The sequence below is a fragment of the Perca fluviatilis genome, chromosome 9 (assembly GCF_010015445.1).
Source record: "Perca fluviatilis chromosome 9, GENO_Pfluv_1.0, whole genome shotgun sequence".
NCBI lineage: Eukaryota > Metazoa > Chordata > Actinopteri > Perciformes > Percidae > Perca > Perca fluviatilis.
In genome coordinates this window covers 28,146,475-28,170,049 of record NC_053120.1, presented here as the reverse complement: position 1 = coordinate 28,170,049, position 23,575 = coordinate 28,146,475, and the positions used below count along the sequence as shown (strand labels likewise).

The window sequence follows — 23,575 nt, the reverse complement described above, 5'->3', positions numbered from 1 at the left end:
TTAAGTGAGTGAAATAATCTCATGTTTTTGTTATGGAAGATAAAGGTATGGAGTTCACTCAGAGGTAAATCTGTAGTCCATTTTTTTAACAGCAACTCTGAAATAAGCAGTAGGCTATTGATCAATCATTAGTCTCGCTTTACCAGACCTTCCTCCACGGCGCCGCGGAAGAGGGTCTGGCTAGTCCACGCAGCATTCCGGGATGGGAGAAAAACGTGCTCTGGTTTATTGGCATTTCTTTACACCAATCACAATCGTCTTGGGCGGCGCTAAGCACCGGACAGAGCCCCGGTGCCACTCCAAAATAGCCTCGGGAAGGAACTTGTTTTAGTGGAACGTGTGTACGTTCAAAAGTTGTTTTAGTCGTGCAACAGAAAACTCAGATAGTCTAGCTAGCTGTCTGGATTTACCCTGCAGAGATCTGAGGAGCAGTTAACCATAGTCCTCATAAATCCACCGGAGTTTAGAATTCCAACACAAAGAAAGTGGAAGGTGATGGACATCCGGCCGAAAAGAGTCAATCATTACCCCCACAGCCAAAGACCGGACAGTATGCTCTCTGGCTGATGAATGTTGTCTTGAATAAAACAGTCCATAAAATGAAATCTGCCTGTAAATTAGAGGTCAAAGTGTTTGCTACTTGTTCACTGTTGCTGACACTATTTACAAGATCTTATTTACAGTAGTATGATTGCTGAAATAAAAACTTTGTTCATAATAAATAGTAGTTGGAAAAAAAAGCTCTTACCTGTACACAATATATTACACAGTGTATATGATTGTACAAAAAATACATACAGTATATAAAAAAAATGACTTTTCAACTAATTCCTGGAGTGAAATTCCACCAGAAATCCTGATAAGTCTCATCATCATCATCCAGAGAACAGAAATGATAGACAGTGGAGGAAATTGGCAAGGAGAAACATGACGCCAATCAAAAGAATTTATAATGTGAAGACCTTTTCTACAGCAGCACATCTATAGGAAGATAATTAGTGCACTGTTGTAGGCCTTTGGCTGAATTCTATACCTCAGCAGAGTCAAATCTCTGACTCATCATTTATGTATCCCAGCCCGTCCAGACTTGAAATGTTGGCCATAGGTGTGAAGTGGTGCTCCCCGTTCCCTTTGAAGTCAACAGCAGAGTGATTATTATTGGCACTGCAAGGTCTTCCAGACTCAGGCCCCAGGAGCTTAATCTCTGAAGTTCTATTCGGGATGTGCATGTATTCGGCTGACTGCCTTTTCCGCTCGCTTTCACTGGGGCGCTGCGCAAACTTGAAGCATCCCCATCGTCCCTGACTCCAGACCCAAAATAAGACCCCCATCAGGGAGATACAAAGCAGCGAGAGCAGAGCCACCGCCACCTCTAAATTAGTTACCCTGCTAGTGTTGCTTAGGCTCTCGGGAGACAACGGGTCCTCGCTGACCACGTCTGGCAGAGGTACCAGCCCTGGTGTAGCTGTAGTCAGACTGTGAATAGAGTTTGTGGAATTTGTCACCTGATTGCCAGGAGTAGTGTGGTCCCCCGCTCCAGCCCCAGAGTAGAGCTGTAATTGATAAACCGCCGCAGTCCGGTTGTATGCTCTGCCGTTGATCAGCTCTACCGAGTCACAGGTGTACAGGCCAGCGTCCGATTCAGAGGCACTCAGGATGAGGAGGCCCCCGCTGTAGATATAGTATTTGTTGTTGGAGTGAAGTGTTTGGTCAGAGAATCGCCACAGGACCTGCGCCAAGTTGGAGTGGAGCTGGCAAGGCAGCTGGATATTGTTTTCTGGAACTAGGGTAACGTCCACAGCTGCTACTGGATCTAAAAAAAAAAAAAACACAGACACACATGGGGTTGGTCTCCCCGCACACTAATGAATAAGACTGGGCTGGGAAGCTGTTTGTTGTAAATGTACCTGGCTGGGGACATTGTGCGACGTTTCCCTCCTTCAGACTCTGTATTGCATTACTTGAGGGGGGTGATAAGCTGTAGACTGAGGAGCACTGCTGGGTGTCAAGGTCCCAGGCACAGTAAGGATCCCTGGCCAGGATGCAGTCCACACAGGTGTCGTAGCGGCTGCAGTTACTGACCGGCATCTGGATAGCACCGAACTCTGATCCTGCATACAGTTGGCCCTATGTTTATATAACACACACACACAACACACACACACACACACACACACACACACACACACACACACACACACACACACACACACACACACACACACACACACACACACACACACACACACACAATTTCATCTTTATTACCACTGAAGCCTCTCTACTGCCTGTCAGAAGCACTATAGTGACAACATATTTAAATTGAGATATAAATGCAAAATAAAGCTCATTGTACAATATTTGCCAAGAAAAAACATCAGTAAATGACCATAACCTATGATAATGATGAGCTAACAAACCGTATTGCCACTGTATTGAACCTGTTAAGAGTCACCTTGCTGGATGAGAGGCGCAGAATGCTAATAGCAACTGGGTTTTCATACAGTTGAATTTCCTCAATGATGAACATCTCTCCAGCGTAGCTGACAGCCTTCTGAACGTAACCGTTTTCTATCAGGAGACAAAAAAAGGGCCATACAATACCCACATAATAAGCACATTACACAAAATGTGTGTCTAAAAAGGTACTGATTAAACACATGTTGTGGTGGCTTTAAAAGTTTCCCATTAAAAAGATCCCCAAAAGACATTTTCTCAATCAGATTCTTACTATAACCAATGGGTTCCTACGTGAAAAAACTATTTTGTGTCCAAGTCTGAACAGTTTTGTGTTTTTCACAAGACAATCAGAATTTGAATAAAAACAAGATGACAGTTGTGGGGTTGTTTGCTTACGTTGTCAGCACTGCCGATCAAACTGGAACAAACTACACAGTCCTAATTTAAATAAATAAGTTAAATTTGTAAGTTTTAAACAGTTGGCTTTAACCCAACATTTTACATTATAGAGAATTTAAGAGTTAAAGGTCCCATGACATTGTGCTCTTTGGATGCTTTTGTACAGACCTCAGTGGTCCCCTAATACTATATCTGAAGTCTCTTTCCCGAAATTCAGCCTTGGTGCAGAATTACAGCCACTAGAGCCAGTCCCATAATGAGCTTTGCTTAGGATGTGCCATTTCTGTGTCTGTAGCTACTGAGGAGGAGAGAGGGGGCAAGGTAGAGGGTGGGTGTGTGGCCTTGACCAACTGCCACTTTGCTCGTTTGAAAGCCATGGTGTCTCTCTCTCATGGGTGAGCTTATTCTCTGGGCGGGCAAAGCAGAGAAAGGGGAGGTAACCTTGCTCCTTATGACCTCATAAGGAGCAAGATTCCAGATCGGCCCATCTGAGCTTTCATTTTCTCAAAGGCAGAGCAGGATACCCAGAGCTCGGTTTACACCTATCACCATTTCTAGCCACTGGGGGACCATAGGCAGGCTGGGGGAACGCATATTAATGTTAAAAAACCTCATAAAGTGAAGTTTTCAGGGGCTTTAAGTTTAATCAACCAGAACAATCATTCAGAAAACTAAACTGAGAAAGAAGCTTATAATAGCCCCAACATCTGATCAGGTCTACGTTCATCTTTGTAAAATTATACCTACTTTGTTACACATCCCATTCCATAGTTTACCTGTGCCAATGAACATGACGGCGTATCTCTGTCTGTCCAGCGCCAACACATTGTCCACGACAATCCGAGTCAGCAAAGCTCCCCTCTTGAGCAGAAGCGGCCCTCCCGTCAGCGGGCGAACAGCCTCGTCCATAAGGGGGCGGTCCCTAATGAACTGGAGGGTTTTGTCTGGAAGGTCCAGAGAGCGATTCATACCCATTTGACGTGCCACACTATTGATGCACTGAAATACAAAACGTCAATTCAGAATTGTGGGTTTTTCAGATTTGCTTGTAGGCTTTAATATCCAGAAGCACTTCTGGCTGCAACAAACGTCTTCGTCTTTAGACTCACCGCTCCTGGTCTGGGGACTGGCACCTCTCCAGTGTACATCACCCACTTGACGTGAGATGTCTCCACAGCGACGGGTGTCTTAAACTTGCCCTCATTAAAAATATCTCGAATGGCCGACACACTATATGCACATACTGCAGAGACTTGGGACAAGCTCCTGGAAACCAAATCAATCAAATCAAACACATTTATTCAAGCAAACTGCCAAATGTTTGTGGAGAGTAATTTAGAAATGTCAAATGTCAAATAAAAAATATGAACTTCTAAATGCCTTATATTAACATATTGTATCAGACAAATGACAAATTTATTCTGACCAATAATTGTGTGAATATAGACACCTTTTTCATTAGCTTACTTCCTACCTTGATGCACATCAACACCCGCCCTAAGCCATAAAACTACAGGATTTGATTGTATGTACTTACGACTGCGGAGTGAAGACAGCGTAGAAGACGCTCTTCCTCCAGTCGTCGTCCTTAAGCAGGAAGACATCCTGGACAATGGGGGGCAGGCTGGGTTCAGGGAGGGAACAATCCAGACGAGCTTTCAGGAACGACGTCCATTTCCTCTGCAGTGTCCGCTGGCCGCCCATATCCCCCTAAACACAGAGACAGAGGCACTCGGTCATGTGCAGTTCTGCAGACATTCCTCTCAACCACAACAATCAGACCAGCGTCAGACAGGCGGCGTGAGGCCAAACACAAAGTTTGCACATTTTCAAACAGCAATGTTATTAAACCTACTCTCTCTCTCTCTCTCTGAAAATGCCAAAGGTCTTGCAGAGACTGCAAGTTTTTATATAGTACTTAATTATACCTTGCAGACACGGGCCACTCGGGACACTGCAACTTTGCTGTAGAAGTCGTACTCCATGGCATTCTCGCTGAAGAACATGTACACCTTATCATCATCACCATCCGGACTACCAAAACTCTCACCCACAAAGTCCATGTAGACAAAGTTTGGCTCTGAAATCACACAAAAAAAATGAAATAAATGCTTAGGACCGATGCAGAAAAATCTAAAAACGTCCTGCCTCAGTTAGATTAAAGCATTATACATAAGTAATGTGGCTGTTGCTTCAACTATACACACCTTTATATAAAACTTTAAATGGGCAGTTGTTGTTTTTTTTTCATGAGGAGGAACTCACCACTGAGCCAGGAGCTCTTAAACGCAGTGCGGAGAGCCAAGTCTGAGCTGCGCAGAACCACCGGCTCAGAGCCCAAGAAGTTGATGGATGTAGCAGAATACAGGTCATTTCCTGTTGGACAGGAACAAGAGGTGAGGAAAAATTCCTGGAAATCCATTATTCATATTAAGCTAGAACAATATCTAATTTATATGTGCACTAATGGACACAGCCGACCTGCTTGTTCTGACTAATTAGTACATATTTTGAGTGAGCAGGTAGCACTAGTGGAGATATTGGGTGACATTTGTAACTGCATTCGGTGCTCATGTCTTGTGGCCTCGTATAAATTTGCACACAGTTATCATACGCTGCTCTTTTCTGTTGGCGCACTTTGAACACTCGGCCGCACTCTGTGCTTTGTTCCCGTTGGCAGCAAATCTGACTCAGACACTCACCAACCATGAGGGAGGAGTATCTCTGGAAGGGATCAAAAGGACACTTCCCCTTTCCCTCCTCCTGCTTTCCCTCCAGCCTCAGCTGTCCATTAACAAATGTCTGTCGGAAACAAAGGCAGAGGGAGAGAGAGAGAGAGAGAGAGAGAGATAGAGAGAAAGAGAGAGAGAGAGGAAAAATAAAGACAAACGCTGCAATTTTATTGAGGAACAGTATTGGGACTAGCATGCTTTAGCCAATGAACTCCAACTTGCATATATTTACATTATGACTCACCATTTTCCCAATTATATATAAGACAATACAAGTTTTTAAATTGATCTCCAACCTTCAACACGGCAATTGTTTTATATTCTTGTTCAAATGATATCTTGCTAAATAATTATTGAGATAGACTATCCCCTAAAGTAAACATATACCATGTTATTTTTTATATAAAAGTTGTGGTTCTGAACATAGAAACCATTTAATTTTCCTTGGTGATGCGTTCAGAAGACTCAGCCCTCTGAGATTTGAGTTCCTTGCCAAAATACACTGCATTCATAAGCTAATGGATGTTGTTGAACAATCAAACTCAACAAAGAAAATAAATAAGCAAACGCCATTATGAAGCGATAAGCTTTTTCTTTTTTCGCTTTAATCGCAAGCAAGACGCACATTAGAAGAAGGAAATGTAAACCACGGCCTCTTGCTGAGAAAATGTGTTGACTCTGTATTACAAGACAAGGGAGTTTTCTTAATTGAATGCAATTGGAGTTTTTCAGAACAAGCACAGTGGTCATTAAAGGAACTGCATCTTAAGGCCTTTGTACTTTATATTACCTGAAATATCCATCCACAATGATTGCGGTTTGGCTTAAAGGATGAGTCAGGTGATGTTCTATATTTCTCTTTTCGTAAACTAATTCCATGAAAAATATGATATAGCTTATGAGCCACAGGCCTCCATTGTTGCCCAAAACGCATCAATGAGCCACACTGTTGCATTGGCTGACATGTTGACATTGACATTTTGAGTCAATTTTACATATGCTGTCCTGCAGCTGTAAATACTCACTAAAATAAATTGTAAATAAATAATAAAATAGTCCCCAACAAATGCACTATTTACCCTGTACGAGAAATGTCTACTACAGTGATGAGGCGTTTTAGAAAATCACTGAGACTTAAAAAATAATAAATAAAATAAACTATACTTTGTAACCCGTTTCTATAGACTTTTCAGTAGGAACAAATGGGCTTGGAATGCCACATACAGGGTAGTGAGGTAGGGAAGTATAGGTTTGATCTTTTCAATGGATTTGCTGACAATAAAAAAAATATAGAATGCCAACCTCATCCTTTAATCATGCAAAACCACCTGTATGGACCTTAAAGAAGCATTACTACCATTAGTTTAAAGAAATACTTTGGATTTTTTGAAGTGGGGTTGTATGAAGTATCTTTTCATAGTCAGTGTGGTACCTACAGTAGATGGCGGTCGGCACGCCCCCAGTTTAGAGAAGCAGGCAATGTACTGCTGTTGACGGGGGGCAGCAGCTAAATGTAAAAAAAGGCAAAATCTGTTTAAGTATATGCTATATTTCGAATCCATCCATATTCATCTATGCTCTCTTCAAAGCCACCAGACTCCTTTGACAAAAACTGCAATTTTACCTTGCAGAACACTGGAGTTGCTGGTCTATTGCTGCCTCGATCGGTTAGTACAGTAGGAGTCTAACTTTGAAAAGAGCAATACAACGGCTTCAGTTCCCCGTCGTAAAAGGCGCTGTTTGACAGCAAGTTAAAGTGGTGAATATAGGGTACACTTTAACAGATATTGATTTTTTTTTAGGTGACTAAAGTATGTTTTACTATGTGGCTATGTCTACAGCAGTAAATTGCTTAGCTCCCGTGTCAAAGCGCTGTCTGCTTCTCCAAACAGGGGGGTTGCCGACCGCCATCTTCTGTAGATAAAAAAACTGACTATGGATAAGTATCTCGTAGGACAGACAGGAGCTAAGGAAGGTACAGCCGAACTGCGGGAGAAACTGAGGGAGTGTAAAGACCCCTACAGGAAGAAGCTGGAGGCCAGACTGCAACAGAACAATATCAGGGAGGTGTGGACGGGGATGAAAGAGATCACCGGGTGTGGGGGTAGAAGACGACAAACACCAGGCAGCCGCGAGAGAGCAAACGAGCTGAACTGTTACTGTAACAGGTTTAGCTCACAGGCATCCCCTGCCTCCTCTACCACTCCACCACCCCCCCACCCCCCCCACACCATAACTGCCTCCTCCCGTCCCACACCTCCCCCCTCACTCCCATGTGGTCTGCCCACTCCCACCACCACTACAGCACATTTCCTCTCCCCCCACAGACACTTCAAGCATCCCACCCCCCACCCCTGCTTTTCAATCACACCTGGCCAGGTGAGGGGACAGCTGGAGAGGCTTCACCAGCCCAAGGGTCCTGAAGACCTGCGCCAGCCAGCTCTCTGCTGTTCTCCAGCATCTCTTCAACCTGAGCCTGAGCCTGCAGAGGTTGCCGCTGCTGTGGAAGACGTCCTGCCTTCTCCTGGTCCCCGAGAAGTCTACTTCATCAGGCCTCAAGGACTACCGCCCAGTGGCTCTCACATCCTATGTGATGAAGGTGCTGGAGAGGCTGGTCTTGGCCTACCTGAGCCCGCTGGTGAGATCTTCTCTGGACATTCTACAGTTTGCCTACCAGCCTCGTCTGGGAGTGGACGACGCGGTCATCCTTCTTCTGCAGCGAGCTCATTTGCACCTGCATGGCGGTGGCGGGTACTGTGAGAATCACATTTTTGGATTTCTCCAGTGCATTCAACACCATCCAGCCACTGCTACCAGGTGAGAGGCTGCAGCTGATGGGTGTCGGTGCGTCAACAGTCGCCTGGATCACTGACTACCTGACAGGCAGCCCACGTCTGGAGTGTTTTCTGTCTGATGGTGGTGTTGAGTGGTACAGGGGCTCCACAGGGGACTGTGCTGTCTCCTATTCTGTTCACCTTAGACACCACAGACTTTCAGTAATTTAGAGTCATGTCGCCTACAGAAGTTTTCTGATGACTCTGCAGTCATGTCACCTACAGAAGTTTTCTGATGACTCTGCAGTTGTTGGGTGTATAAGGGATGGACAGGAGGAGTAGGACAGAGCGCTGTGGACAACTTTGTGGAGTGGACTGGTAAGAATCACCTGCTGCTGAACGTGAATAAGACCATAGAGATGGTGATTGACTTCAGTAGGAAGGGAACGGCTCCGCAGACCCTTTGCATTCTTAAAGCTTATTTTTTGGGGGCTTTTTTCCCTTTATTTCAAAGTGACCGTGGATTGACAGGGAAGGTGGGAGAGAGATGGGGGATGACAAACAGCAAAGGGCCGCATGTCGCATTCGAGTCCGGGCCGCTGCAAAGGCCTCAGCCTACATGGGACGCACGCTCTTACTGGGTGAGCTAGAGGTCGCCCCGCCCTTTGCATTCTGGGTGGAGATGTGGACATGGTTGAGGAGTACAGAGGTATCAACATCGGCAACAGGCTGAACTGGAAAATCAACAGCACTGCAAGAAGGGGTTAAGCAGAATCTATTTCCTGAAGCTGAGATACTTCAACGTGTGCAGCAGAATGTTGGAGAGATGTTCTACCAGTCTGTTGTGGCCAGCACTCTGTTCCTCCTCCGCAGTCTGCTGGGGCAGCTGCATCGGAGCCAGCAACACAAACAGATCGAACAAACTGATCAGGAAGGCTGGCTCCGTTATTGGCTGCAAACAGGAGACATTTGAAGCTGTGGTGGTAAGGAGGTCACTGAACAAACTGTTATCCATCATGGCTAACCCCGACCAACCTCTCCACCCCACACTGGTCCAACAGAGGAGCACCTTCTCTAAGAGGCTCCGACAGCTTCGATGTCGCACTGACGGCTACAAGAAATCATTCCTACCACAGGCAATACAACTTTTTAACACTTCATCACGGAGTGTTAGATAAGACTCATATACATCACTATACATCATAACTGCACTAAGTGCAACTTGCACAGGTTTACTTACATATTTATTAATACTATTTAAGTAGTTGTACATTTTTATTCCTAACTTGTATATATGTTGTACATTCTCCAGTATGTATTTTTTTGAATTTTTTATCTTCATTGTTGTGAATATTTGTTCTTGTATTCTATCCTATTTATCCTTTCATGTATATTATATCCTATTATTTCGTGTATATTCTGTATGTGTGCTGTGTGTCTGATATGTTGCTGCTAGAACAACCATTTTTGGGATCAATAAAAATCGATCTATCCATCTATCTATGTATCCATCTATCTCATACAACCCCACTTCAAAAGATCCAAACTATCCCTCTAAATGGGAGCATTGAAGCCAATGAGGAGTTTATAATCAAAGTAAAGGAAAAGGGTTTGCAAATGATTGGAATGACTCAAACCACCACCACCATCGCCTCAGCTAATCAACAGAGATCCTGCATACACAAACAATTTACTAAATCCTCTAAGCCAACTCCATATTCTACAGTTTACTCACCATATAATCACAGGAGGGGCTAAAAGCATTTGTGCCACACACAAACATTGTGGTGTCATTCACTTTGTGCAGGGTTCGAATGTAGTTGCGGCATTCCACCTGCAACGAGATCCAGCAGAGAGAATGCCAAGGTCAGAGCTTTGTTAGTTCAGCCGCAAAAACACAAACATGCCTCGCACATACACCGACTGCACCGGCTGCCTGGGGTTGAGCTGGTGACCGAAAGGTCAAGGCTGTGTACATTTTCTACTTGGGCCTTTATTTGGGCATTCAGTATAAAGCTGAAAGCAAAAGCACTTCAAAGAAAAAAAAACTTCTGTGTAAAGACTATAGAGACTAAAGATATAAATGATCTACAAATGCACAGATATAAACTGCATGGGGAAGTAAAATGCTTTTAGCCATCCTTTAAGAAGTAAAAGTTAGCGTACGCAAGCTCTGTTTGGTAAGACGTTACACAAACCTCAGCATGTTTTCCTTTGTACCAGCACTCCCTCTGCTTCTCCTCGGTAACTCGCCAATACACCTGCATCAACAACAGAGGGAAAGTGTCTTGTCAAAGCACATAAGAATGGTGTCGCAACCCACAGCACGGCAGTGAAGCTGTAGCCCGTTTACCCTAACACATCTGGTTGTTTATCCAACGTCAAGACCAGTCAGTTCATTGCAGGCTGGGACACCTGTCCCTCTTCACTTGTGACTGTTAGCTGTCTAACTACAATTTGAAATCAACAGACTGCTGTCTCTAAAGTTCAACAAGATCATTATTCATTCACATTCCTCATGCAAATAGAAAACCGTGTTGAACTGGGTGCTGATGTGAGAGCAGTTCATTATGCAATCTAATGCGTTTCTGTAAGCAATCTTCAGCCAAAATACACTCTCTGAAAATAGTGAAAGCGGGCAGAGAAAGAATACACCCAATGGAGGCATGAAGTGATTATGAAATGTTAGTGAAATGTGCTTGTGACCAAGATAAGTCTGAGGGGTCATGAACTGATTAAAAAGGTACAAGAATGTCATTTTTGTTAACTTCTGTTGCACAATTTGTTTTTTTCTAACTTTCTTCAATTTTTGCTTTATTTCTTGTGAAATACTGGATACACTCACTTTGTCAATCTTCAAATAATCCTTCATATTAGACATGCTGAGGGAAAAATCTTAAACTGAACTGCTCATAACTTACATCTACACCACCACGCCCAACTGTGATGTGGGCTCACAAATAGACTTGACCTAATTTTAAGAAATTATAAACCAAAATCGTATAGAAACATCTGATATACTGTAATCCATGATATGGAAAGACAATTCCGGCCTTGAGTGGCTTACTGGTTATTTGATGAAATGCCTTCAATCACCATAACATATCATTAATGTTCAATAAATCTTCAATTTTTAATCTGCAATAATTAAAAGTTAATGAACAACAATTTAATCTAGCAAAAGAGGATTTGCATGTTAATATGTAACTGTTCTGCAGGCATGTGTGTTTATGCTTTATTTTACAACGGCTTCATAACAGAACACAGCTGGCTGATCAGAACAGAGTGGCAGACCTTCATGCTCTAGAAACAGATCTTTCACATGTTCTTACCGCAGCCTTTTTGACCGATACGTTGTCGATGTCCAGAGCATATACGGCTTCTCTGGCCCCCAGCAGCAGCACACCCAAGTCGTCTCTCATTAGCATGGTGGAGTAGTTGAAGATCCCCTCTTCTTTGAACAACTTCAGCTCGTCTAAAAAGATAAGCATCTGCATTACTTACTAGATTTTAGCTGCTGTGACTCTCTGCAGTTGGCAAAATGCTCCAACAGCAAAAAAAAAAAAGCAAACTCATTGAAATGTAATAAGCAGTGGTGAGGTCTACGTGATATGCAGGTATCACGCAGTATACCCACTAAGAAAGCTCCAGGATTTCCATATACCCACTTAAAAATGCTCAATGACACACATACAACATACTTTCCATTATATTTTTGATATATTTTGTCATTTGTGTTCTTTTTCTTCGCATAGGCTAAATATAGGTATTTCCACCGTAAATTGGTGCATAAAAGTGTATCCAAATACAGAAAATTAAGTTGTTGAGGCTCAAAACTTCCCTGGGGGAGAACACCCAGACCCCCCACTATGATATGTCCCCCCTTCCCCAAAGGCAGATTCTGGCCCATATATACAGTAGGCCATATATATTATATATTATAATATAATTATATTATGGGATGCACCGAATCCAGGATTCGGCCGAATATTGGGCTTTTGACGGGGTTCAGTTTCTGCCGAACCATAGAATTTTTAACCACCAAACCGAACCCTATGCTGGCACTATGCGCGCTACGCTGGTCGACGTAATGACGCTGATGTTTTTTACGGGAAGCTGTTGACGTAATAGGTGGACCATTCAATGCAGTAGGCTGTGAGAAAGGGAAAATGGAACTCGTGAGCAGAAAAAGTGTAGTTTGGCAGTACTTTCAGTCAAAAGAAGGGGATTCAAGTCGAGCTACATGTTCAATTTGAAATGCCGATTTGTCTCGTGGTGGCGAGGACCCTAAACAATACACAACATCGCTGCTGTTAAAACATTTGCGTATGAAACATCCGAAAGAATACGAGTTGTGCATGAAGGAATCTACAGACAGCAGCCAAAAATGCAGCAACTTCAGGTACGGCAAAGGAAGGGCAGTCGCAGCTAAAAACTGGTGTTAACCATTTGTTTACTCCATTAATGTGTTTACTGTGTTAATGGACTGAGGATGGGAGTAGGATTCGGTATTCGGCAGAATCTTAACCAGTGGATTCCGTATTCGGCCGAACCCCAAAAATGGATTCGGTGCATCCCTAATATATAGTATACCCACTACAATACATTAGACTACACCACTGGTTATAAGCTTGTCCCAGCCAGCACATAAACTAAAGTTAAAGTTGCACTGCTTGTTCACACACAGTGGTTAAAATATTAAAATGCATTATTAAACTGACACAAATTCTGGTATTTACTGGTGAAATCGAATAGTAAATATTCCAGAAACCCTGTACCAACACACGCATATCCCACAACATATTAGTGGGGAAGCATTGTGAATGTGTGACTTACTCTGGTAGGGGACGGTCTTTCGTGGGACACAGTAGTGAGTGTTGAGTGCACTAAATGAAACATGAAGCATCAATCCACAGACGATGCTCAGGGCTGAGAGAAAAGACATGGCTCAGAGTCCAGGTTTGTCTAAGTGCGGAAGAGCTGCACAGTCCAGCTCTGCCACCAAAGCACCCGATCAGAGACAGAACATGGTCCAAGGTTTCAGTACAGATGTTGCCGCTGTCACACTGTGGTGATGTCACTGTCCTGGACATGTGCCACTCTGGCACAAGTCATCCTCTGAAGGCAGTTCATAAGTATGTTTAACCAGGTCTGTGGGGGGAGGGTGCAGCTCAGCCTGATTTCGGTTCAGTTTGAAGTCGGTGTCTTGCGGGTTGTGTATCTATGTCGGCGTTAGCCTCCAGCGCAGTGCTAATGAGCTACTGGTGTCCTCTCTTGAAGGAGGAGCAGAAGCCATGCTGCCCAGCTACTGGTGATGAATACTGGAGGAGATCATCTTGATGGACATATCTAGGAAAGAATTATTAAAGATACCCATGACATGAAAAGACAAAGTGGATAATATAATAAAAATTTTTTTTAATTACCTCATATAATTATCAAAATGAAAATATATGCAGTCAATTGACAATAAGCAGGAATGAAAGATAGACATCAGATGATCATTCATATCTTTCACCAGAGAACTGACCATAAGTTTCCTCCTATAAAGGGCCACTCCAGCAAATTAGCGTTGCACTTTCATTAAAATGGGGGACTCACAACTAGGGCTGGGCAATATATCGATATTATATTGATATCGTGATATGAGACTAGATATCGTCTTAGATTTTGTTGTCTTTTACTGGTTTTAAAAGCTGCATTACAGTAAAGTGATACTTTACTGAACTTACCAGCCTGTTCTAGCTGTTCTATTATTTGCCTTTTCCCCACTTAGACATTATGTCCACATTACTGATGATTATTTATCTATAATCTAGATATTTTGTTAAAGCACCAATTTTCAACCCTAGAATATCGCCACAATATCGATATCAAGGTATTTGGTCAAGAATATCGTGATATCTGATTTACTCCATATCGCCCAGCCCTACTCACAACGGTCAAAATCGACCAAAATATCCTGACTTTCAGTGCATTGTATGACACCAACAACACTGGATCCTACAATTCCCATAATGCAATGTAAAGCAGTTTTCATTAGACTCTCCCTGTCTGTTATATGTCTTTCAATCTCCAGAGTTCACCCAATTTTGTATCAGAGGCTTACTGTTAAAAATAGTGGTTAGATTTGTGTGCAAATCATTGACAAATATAACCTTGTTGTTACATCAGAAAAGTCTAGCACCACTTAGCCAGAACTATGAAAAGTCATAACTGTAAACTTCACAGAGGAAACTGATGTCAAGTGAAATGCTGCCATGCTGCCCACCAACCCCCCACTCTCTCTTCCTCCCCCCCTCTCTGTCTCTTCCTGTCCTCCTCCCTGATAAGAACCTGCTTCCTCTGGGCTCAGTGGCAGCGGGGATCAGTTCAGGTTTGGGCATGCATGCAGATCACACCAATTCATTGCTTTAGCGCTCCATCCCTACCCTGGGATTCAAGCTGAATTGAGACCTACCACTTCTTTGGCGAGTTTCTTTCTGTTTTGACTAACTGAGCAGCGCAGCCTCATTCAAAATTCATCAAGGCACTTTTTCTCAGAATAACACACAAAGCATACTTAAGAGCAGACTCGCAATGTAAAAACTATACTCTTATCTTTTTTTGGTGCACACTGCTCAAAAAGCAGCCGCACCACACAGCTGCTTTGCAAGTGTTGTTTAGATTTTTTTTAGCTCGCAGAGAAGAAAATACAGCAAGATTTCACAGAGACGCACAGATCCTTTGAGACACACACCACAGAGCCCTCGCCTGTTGACAGAAAGCAAAAATGACAGCATCCAAATTTCCTCGAGAGACAGCCAGGTACTCGCTCCCTTGTGCCTCTGAACAACCTCAGTTTTTAATGTGCATTTCGCAACAAACTGCCATGCTCCCACCTTGTTGTTACTTGACACAGCGGGACGAGCTGCTGCATGTACAGGACTGCTCATCTGTTGTCAGAGCACCGATGTCTTGCATCCTTTCCCCCCTCAGGCTGTGAGGGTGGGGGGTGGCGTGGGGGTTGGGGGGTTGTGGTGGTGCGGGGGTGGGGCTGTAGGTTGAGCTCTACAGCTGAATGAAATGACTGCAGGTTGTTTTTCACAGCATTTGACAGATACTTCCAAACAGTGCAGACAGACAGGTATGACTATAACAATAAAAGCGTGCAGCAGTTGTCCCTGTTTCTCTCCTTGGTTTATCCATGGTCACACTCACACACTGACATGTGAACGTGTGGCCAGTGTGTGTGTGTGTGTGTGTGTGTGTGGGGGGGGGGGGGTTGGGGGGATGCACAGCTGAGGTTTTTACAGTTAGTAAAGTTATCAGTCACCAGTGGCACACAGCTGCTTTTTCTTTTCTAGTCTTTTTTTTAGCATGAGATTTCTATCGTTAAAAAATCTTAACCTCTTTCAAGCAATTTAACATGAATGAATGAAATAACACTTGACATATTATCTATCACCTTACACTGTAAATGTATTGGCGAACGGTGAACATTTTAGCAACCTATTGACACATCCAGCAGACACCGAGCAACAATACCATTCATTTAGAGTTGTTTGTTTGGCCACCTGAAAAACATAAGTCAAATATTTACTCTACTTCAGGTCAACTCCACAGGCAAAAATGTGTCTCTTTAGCTGATAAATGCTAGGGCTGCACAACATATAGGTTTTTCATCGTCATCGACATCTCAACTCGCGCAATAAACGCATTGTGAAAGTAGAAAAAAAATATAGTAGCAACTTATTAAGTTACATTCTGTCTGTAGGCACTACTTCGTTGTCTGATTGGTCAGAATCTGCATGTATGCGAGTGAGGTTTATTAAACTAGTGCTGCAGTACTACACTGCATTGTTGAAGGAGAAAAGTGTGACAAGATGAGCGCAGACGAAACTGGTGCCTAAAACAAATAGCACATCAGCCATCTAGCTGTCATATTTTGGATACAGAAGAGATGTCATGGCACAAGCACAGGTACTGTGCAAAACTAAGGAACTGAGTACACTTTAATATCTCTTTATTTATTGCAAGTAAAATAGTTATTGACAAAATTCAACAACATTGCATATTTTCCTCATATTCTGCAGCTCTACTAAATGCTCCACTTTCTTCACCAACTTTGACTGTCTGTCAGTCATTTGGTGCTGGACAGGAGGCTTAAAGTAACTTTATTCATCTGCAATATGGCATCATGACTTTGCGTAAACATACACGCCACTTTCCTAAAGCCAAATGGCGTGTTATCTGTACACGTTTTGAGCTTTCCACGTCTAGGTCTACGCTGTATACAGCAGATGTAAAAAAAAAAAAAGGTTGGGTTTAGGAAAAGAACATTGCAAAAGTCTTTAGTAACACAAAAAAAAAAAAAACACGACGGTGACCAACGTCACACGCTTAGGAAAACAATAAACGGTTGGGTTTAGGAAAGAAACATTGGGGAAGGCTTAAAAAAAAAGAATGACATCCTTTCATACTACTCGCTACGGCGAAAAGTCACACGTAATATAGGTCAATGGCGGCTGAGCGGCGTTGATAAACACGCTAAAAAGCAATTATGTGTATTGATAACGTGGCATACGAATTGGCGTGTCAAACACACCACTTTATGCGATCAGTCTGCTTTATTAGAATGTATTTACTGAATAAAAGCTGCATGCTGCGGCTGCCTAGCAACAAGGTTGCTGCGAGCAGTTTGCAGGCCAGAAAACCAAAACAACTAGCTAAAAGAAGCTACAACTTTCCATAGAGCTGAGGGAAGTTGCCGAGCTCGGTGTTCTGGTTTGTCACTATGAGGAACACCCTTCACATTGCACATTTGATATGTTGCTCATAAAAAAAATGGATTAGTGCAGCTTTATGATTTCCATATAAACAATGAGGGATGGACTTTACTTTATCGGTTATCAGGTAAATAAAACGCCGATACAGATAATCTGCAAACTGCCAAAAAAACATAATCGGTCTATCCCTATAACAATGACAATAATAATGCATTGGATGAAATAAATGCATGGATAAAAGTTATTTTTGGATGGAATGATTAAGATCCCATGTGTACGTGTCTATGTCCTCCACCTTTGCTGCTTCTTTGTTCTTTTGAATGAATCAGGAAGGACCATCCCATGGACCTTTGAACCCATTTACCTGATGGAGGAAGGCTCACGTCATTGCCAAAATCTATTTGTTAATTGTGCACTAGCATTGATAGCTGCAGACTTAATGGCATTTTACAAAGTGGCTTATTTATTAATACAAGTAAATCATTAATGAAGGCTGGTGGATTTCAGCAGATTGTGTATAAAGGGTCCTTACATTATATATGATTCATAAACCATTGAAGTTTAGAACATATTTGTTCTCTCTTTCAGTACTAGCGAGCATAATAATAATAATAATAATAATAATAGTAATAATAATAATAATAATAATAATAATAAACCACCATCAAGTTAGGTGTGCTCTCCACTGAGGCAAAGGGTATGTTGTGAAATCCAGCTCTGTCTTTTGTTTATGCGGGATCAATGCTGATTCCTGTACAGCCAGCAAAACCTGTAGGGCTGTCGTTACTCATTACTCATGACAGGCACATTATAAAAGAAGTGGAATATTTATTAATGGCATTGTTTATGACAAAAATAGGACAGTATCTGCATACAATGAAGAGTCATTATGAAACATTGTCTACGTGGTTGCATGTAAATACAGCAACCACAAAGTCAGCGTCAGGGAAGATGAGCTTCTACAAAAAACCAGAACAACCACCAAGTGTGACGTAAATAGTTTCTCTTTACATCTCCAGATGTTAATGTGAAAATGTATCTCCCACATGCACTTTTACGCCAAGCAGAATCCTGAAAAGGTTAGCACCGTGGCGGTGGGTTTTCACTTATAAAAAACTGTGGGTTGCAAAGGCTGCACATAAACTATTACAATAGGTCCAAGAAGCCCTCCAGCGCTATCTCCAAACACTCCAACCACTTGAAGCATGAGGGTATTTATAGCCTGTTCAGGAGCCTCCACCACAATTCTCTACGAGGGGTTCTCACTACGACTACATGATGCGTACAATTTACAACCTCCAAAACAGCGGTGTCTGAAACATGCACAGAAATGCGCACTGTTGTCATCACTGTGAGTCATAACAAATCCAAAAAGTCATGTGAACAGTCAAACAGCTGGAGTAAGCCCTGACTGCATAGGACCGGGTTCTGGTGTGTGCGTCTTTATTTGTATGACTGCACTACGCTGTGTTGTATGGGTGAGGCCTCCTCTGGCTACCTGAGTGGCTGACTAACTGGTCTACAGGTTTGATGCTGGTTGAGTCACTGGCTGACTAGTTTGTTGCCAGTGTGCCTGTTTTCCAGCCTGTGTGCCTGCTTGGGCTGAACGATTTGGGAGGGGGGGGAAATCGATGAAGAAAATACAATTTCTCTGCCAGATATTGCGATTACAACTCGATTTGCGATTATTTTTTTTCAAAACGTTCAATATTCACTGTGTAATAGATAAAACGTGTCATGGAGCACATTAACATGATACACTATCAAAACTGCTCTATATTCTTATGCAAGCATGAAAACATAGATATGAATTGCCAGCAATAAGTGTTTTTCTTTAAATAAGCATGGAACATTGAACAGTCAAACACAGAACATTTATCACAAAACTATAGTTATAGTACAAAAACAATTCCAATAAACAAATCAGCACTTTCCTGTAAACTGAAATGTCTGATATGCCTCCGTTCAATTATATAATATACATATTGCACCTTCTCCAATCATGTTATATAAAGTAATAAAAAATAAATGAAAAATCCACTGAAAATTGGACATTTCTGTAAACAATCTGTGATATGTAACATTATTCCAGCATTTATCTTGTGAAAAAACAGTAAATATAATAATAAAAACAGGACTAAAAAATGTTAACCCAAATGTTACACTAAACATATAACTAAATAAACACATTTGATTAATCACGGTCTTAGTCTTGCTTTGCAAGACCTTCCTCCACAGCGCTGCGGAGGAGCGTCTGGCTAGTCCACACAGCATTCCGGGATGGGAGAAAATGTATTGCCATTTCTTTAAACCAATCACATCATCATGGGCGCCGCGCCGCTAAGCACCGGACGGAGCCACGGTGGCACTGCAAAATAGCCTCTGAAAGGATCTTGTTTTGGTGGAACATGTGTACGTTCAAAAGTTGTTTTAGTCGTGAAACATAAAACTCTGATTGGATAGATAATCTAGCTAGCTGTATTTTTTGGGGGGGGGTTTATTTGATTAGTAAAAATAACTACTTTTCCATCTGCAGTCCCTAGGCAGGTGACATAGGACTAACATAGACACAGCCAGCAGTCATACAGCACTCACTATAAGCGGAAAGTAACGGACATCCGGCCCGAAAAGAGTGTGATCCCGCGGAATTCCCAGCGGCAACAGAGGATATATATTGATATCATCTATATAGAATATCGCCGTCTTCACAGTTAGCTAATCGCATTCTTTAAAAATCGCGATTTTGATTTGAAAACGATTAATCGTTCAGCCCTAGTGCCAGTCAAGTTGTATGCTGAGTGGCCCACTGACAGGCTGGCTGGTGAGCGTGCTGTAGTACACTATTCCATCACAGGGGCCTTATCAGGAAACCGGTTGTGGGAGGCTGCTCACCTTTGACACTCCTTGTAGTGTCACAGACTGTGTTGTGAAACATTCACTGGAAAACAAACCCCAGTTCAGCAGCGGGTTATATTTTTGCAAGCTCAGACGGCTAAGACAAGCCATTATTTTATCATAATGACAGTGCTTGGCCACCTTTTGTTTGCATGCAATGTTCAGGAGAGTTGTAATTAGCTGAAAACAATACTTCAAAAAATAAAATGCTGTGTGTGTAGTTTTTAAGCCTTTTACCACATGCATCGTTAGGCTAATGGATAATAACTAAGCGAACAACAATATAAAAAAAAATGCAACAACCTGTTCAATGAGAGGTTTTCTCTCTGCTCTGACAAATCACTTGTCATTAATGAGACAAGTCTGGCGGAGTGTAAATGCACGCTTGAACACACACATACACACAGAAAAGAAAAAAAAACACCCAGGCAAGTCTCAGCAGGAGCTGGGGCACAAAAGGAAAACATGAACACCCAAACATCTCTGCCTACCTGTGTTGTGTGACAAGTTTACTGACAGATGGGAACACCCAAGAAAACTAAATGTGGTGAGCACTTCAGTTTGGATTTGAAATCAAAACCAATGAACTGATTTAATAACATTGTATCCAACTTCATAGAGTAAATACCAGGGCTGCTGCAACTAACCATCATTTCAATATGTATTTATTATGGGGGTTATGTTCTTGATCTTTTGGTCTATAAAATGTCAGAAAACAGTAGAAAGTGACCACCATAACTTCTAAAAAGCCCAAGGTGATGTCTTCAGAGGACTCATTTTGTCTGAGCAGCTGTCTAAAACCAAAAGATATTCACTATACATAGCCATATTCTACTGCTCTTCATACTATTAATCCTGCACATATACTTATTGGTACTACTCTTATAATGTTACCACAATGCACATAGCTGTACATACTGCACATATCTGTCTATATGGTTCATTCAGTATACCCATATTTATTCTGCTTTTCAGAATAAATATATAAATTTTATATATTCTGTTAATACACTGCATATATCTATATCTATATTATTCTTACTACTAGTATAATGTCACTGCTACTACATTGCACATATCTATACATGTAGTTCATACATTGTTCATATTACATAGTTATATTTATTGTGCTCTTATAACACTGCAATATATTTCTTGTCCTTGTCCTTGCACTTTTCTGCTTTTTTCTTTTGCACTTCTGGTTGGACGCAAACTGCATTTGGCTGTCTTTGTACTTGTACTTTGAACAATGACAATAAAGTTGAATCTAATCTAATCTAATCCTGAGAAAAGCTTCACATTGGAGAAGCTGCACAAAGGAACATTTGCTATTTTAGCTTGAACCAGTATTCAGCTATTGAAAATAATTTCAGCTCTAGTCAGTATATGAATTGTATTCAGGTATATATATATGAATACATATATGCCATTTTCTACATATACACACATATATATATATATATATATATATATATATATAGGTAGAAAATGGCAGCATAACCATGGAAGCACCAGATATGCATATAAAAAAATAAAAACAAATCTTAAAAATGCCATGTCTGGGGTGGCTACCCAGTAAGAGCGTTTGCCCCATGTTGGCTGAGGTGCAGGTTCAAATCCTACCTGCTGCCCTTTGCTGCGTGTCTAACCCCATCTCTCTCCCCCTTTCATGTCTGTCCACTGTCACTATAATAAAAAGGGAAAAGCCCCAAAAAAATTATCTTTAAAAAAATCAATGTCAGCCTATCATATGCCATAAACAGCTATTAAACTGATTTTTCCTGCTGTGGTTCTAACTTATCTAAGTCACTTTACTGACCATCTGAGTCTATCTGATTATGAGCTACTAGAAGACAAGCCTTCATATGTTCAACAACAGCAGTAACACCCTTTATTTAACATGTGCGTCAGCGATGCTGCAATTTAAAGCACACTGTTTTTCACCTGTGTAGAAGACCTGTGAAAAACGTTGTCAGTTGTCAGGCTCTGTTTTTTTTTCCACTGTTGCTGGTTGACATGTAAACCCATATGAAGCAGGAGTTCAGTGAACATCCAGTGAGTTTCGGAGTCTGTTTAACACTTAATATCGAGGGGAAACAAATTAGATTTCTTTTAACTTTTGGAGTCACTCCAAATACTGTGTACAAATAAGTAAGTAAGTAAGTAAGTAAGTAAGTAAGTAAGTAAGTAAGTAAGTAAGTAAGTAAGTAAGTGTGTGTGTGTGTGTGTGTGTGTGTGTGTGTGTGTGTGTGTGTGTGTGTGTGTGTGTGTGTGTGTGTGTGTGTGTATAGCTTACAGTAAAAGACAAAGGAAACAGGCATCATGTCTAGCTCAGAGACCACAGAGTTCTAGTGTACTGTGTGGTGTAGCAGTGTGCAGCCCTGACACCCAGTGACCCCACTGATCTGCAGTATGACAGCTGAGCAAGTGCACTGACAGCAACTAGTATATCCTCTGCCCGCTCAGCCACACGCACGCATGCATCATGTGCTGTAATTCTCACCATCCGTAAAACTGCACACCCTAAAATATCACGTTAACCTCATACTACGCTATTCAGTTTAATTCAGTCACACTGCAGACAGAATGCAAACACAGGCAAGTTCAAATGTTCTGTTGGTTAATAAATAATGTAGCTCTATAGACTTTGAGCAAATTATTCCAAAATGATACACAAAATTAAAATGGGTCATTTCTACATGCACAAGCGGTTTCTTTTGGTGGACTATTTACTAAGAGATTTGCACATTTTAAACTATGGTTTGTCCCCGGGTTTGTAATGGAGACAATCTGTGCAGTCTACTTAAGTTTAATAAATACAGTTTGGCTTGTGGGTCCAAGCATTTTCCCCCACAGGATTTAACCACATTATCCGCCGCTTTGCCACTTGCCCTGAAGCTTTACCAGCAGCAACCCTTCAAGTGTCTCTCTCTCTCTCCCTGTCTGTCTCCCTGTCTGTCTGCGGTGGGGAAGTGTTTGCGCGGCAGCCTAAACGCATATCCTACTACTGCTTAGTCTAGCTTTCGGCTGCTATTATTAGATATATCCTATAATCTTAGATAAGACAGAGAAGTTAACAGTGTGTGCACCTCTCAACCCCACAGGTTGTCAAAACCAATTCCCACAACCAGCCCGAGCTCCGTGGAAAAAAAAAAAAACAATAAGCCTTTGGGGGAAAGAAACCTGCGCACAAACAAGTTAATAAGTCACATGTCATATTTCCGAATCAGACTCACCAGGAGTTTTCAGGATCTACATGAGAAACCGTTGAGACTGCTGCTGTATTTTTTTTTGTCTGCCTGGGATCCCGGCTCGGCGCTCTGTCCTACACCTGTAACGTTCACGCCGCGTCTGATTCCTGCAGGGAGCGCAGCGGTAGGCAGCGCCGAGTCACGTGACGTTTGATTACACCTTTCTTTAAAAAAAACAACAGCAGCCAATCAGCTGTAACCGCAAAACAATAGTAATGTCCCCTTTTGATTTGAACTACGTTTGCACTTGTTTGTTTTCTTTGTGATATGTATTAATCACATCCAAGGTAGGCCTA

The 23,575-nt window shown here is 42.0% G+C and overlaps 1 protein-coding gene across 2 annotated transcripts; it reads right to left on the bottom strand.

Moving 5' to 3' along the window:
• Positions 1-394: 394 nt before the first annotated feature.
• si:ch211-129c21.1 (uncharacterized protein LOC563087 homolog) lies at positions 395-23,397 on the bottom strand. 2 transcript variants are annotated; one of them, XM_039811751.1, is made up of 15 exons: positions 23,265-23,394; positions 15,247-15,421; positions 13,202-13,714; positions 11,698-11,840; positions 10,564-10,626; positions 10,101-10,199; positions 5,562-5,661; positions 5,125-5,235; positions 4,788-4,939; positions 4,397-4,569; positions 3,969-4,125; positions 3,636-3,858; positions 2,456-2,571; positions 1,908-2,127; positions 395-1,813 (listed from the first exon to the last, which is right to left on the bottom strand). In XM_039811751.1, the coding sequence occupies exons 3-15, from the start codon at positions 13,308-13,310 to the stop codon at positions 1,044-1,046; spliced, it is 2,436 nt and encodes an 811-aa protein (XP_039667685.1). In that variant the 5' UTR covers positions 13,311-13,714; positions 15,247-15,421; positions 23,265-23,394; the 3' UTR covers positions 395-1,043. The 2 variants fall into 2 exon arrangements, with proteins under 2 accessions (XP_039667685.1, XP_039667684.1); XM_039811750.1 differs by lacking the exon at positions 15,247-15,421 and having other exon boundaries at positions 23,265-23,397.
• Positions 23,398-23,575: the final 178 nt, after the last annotated feature.

Excerpts from the sequence above, each read along its gene's own strand:
- si:ch211-129c21.1 (XM_039811750.1), bottom strand. The coding sequence starts at position 13,310 with ATGTCTTTTCTCTCAGCCCTGAGCATCGTCTGTGGATTGATGCTTCAT. Across the intron at positions 11,841-13,201 it reads AAAGACCGTCCCCTACCAGA|ACGAGCTGAAGTTGTTCAAA; the intron begins GTAAGTCACACA and ends TTATCTTTTTAG. Across the intron at positions 2,572-3,635 it reads CGTCATGTTCATTGGCACAG|AAAACGGTTACGTTCAGAAG; the intron begins GTAAACTATGGA and ends GTCTCCTGATAG.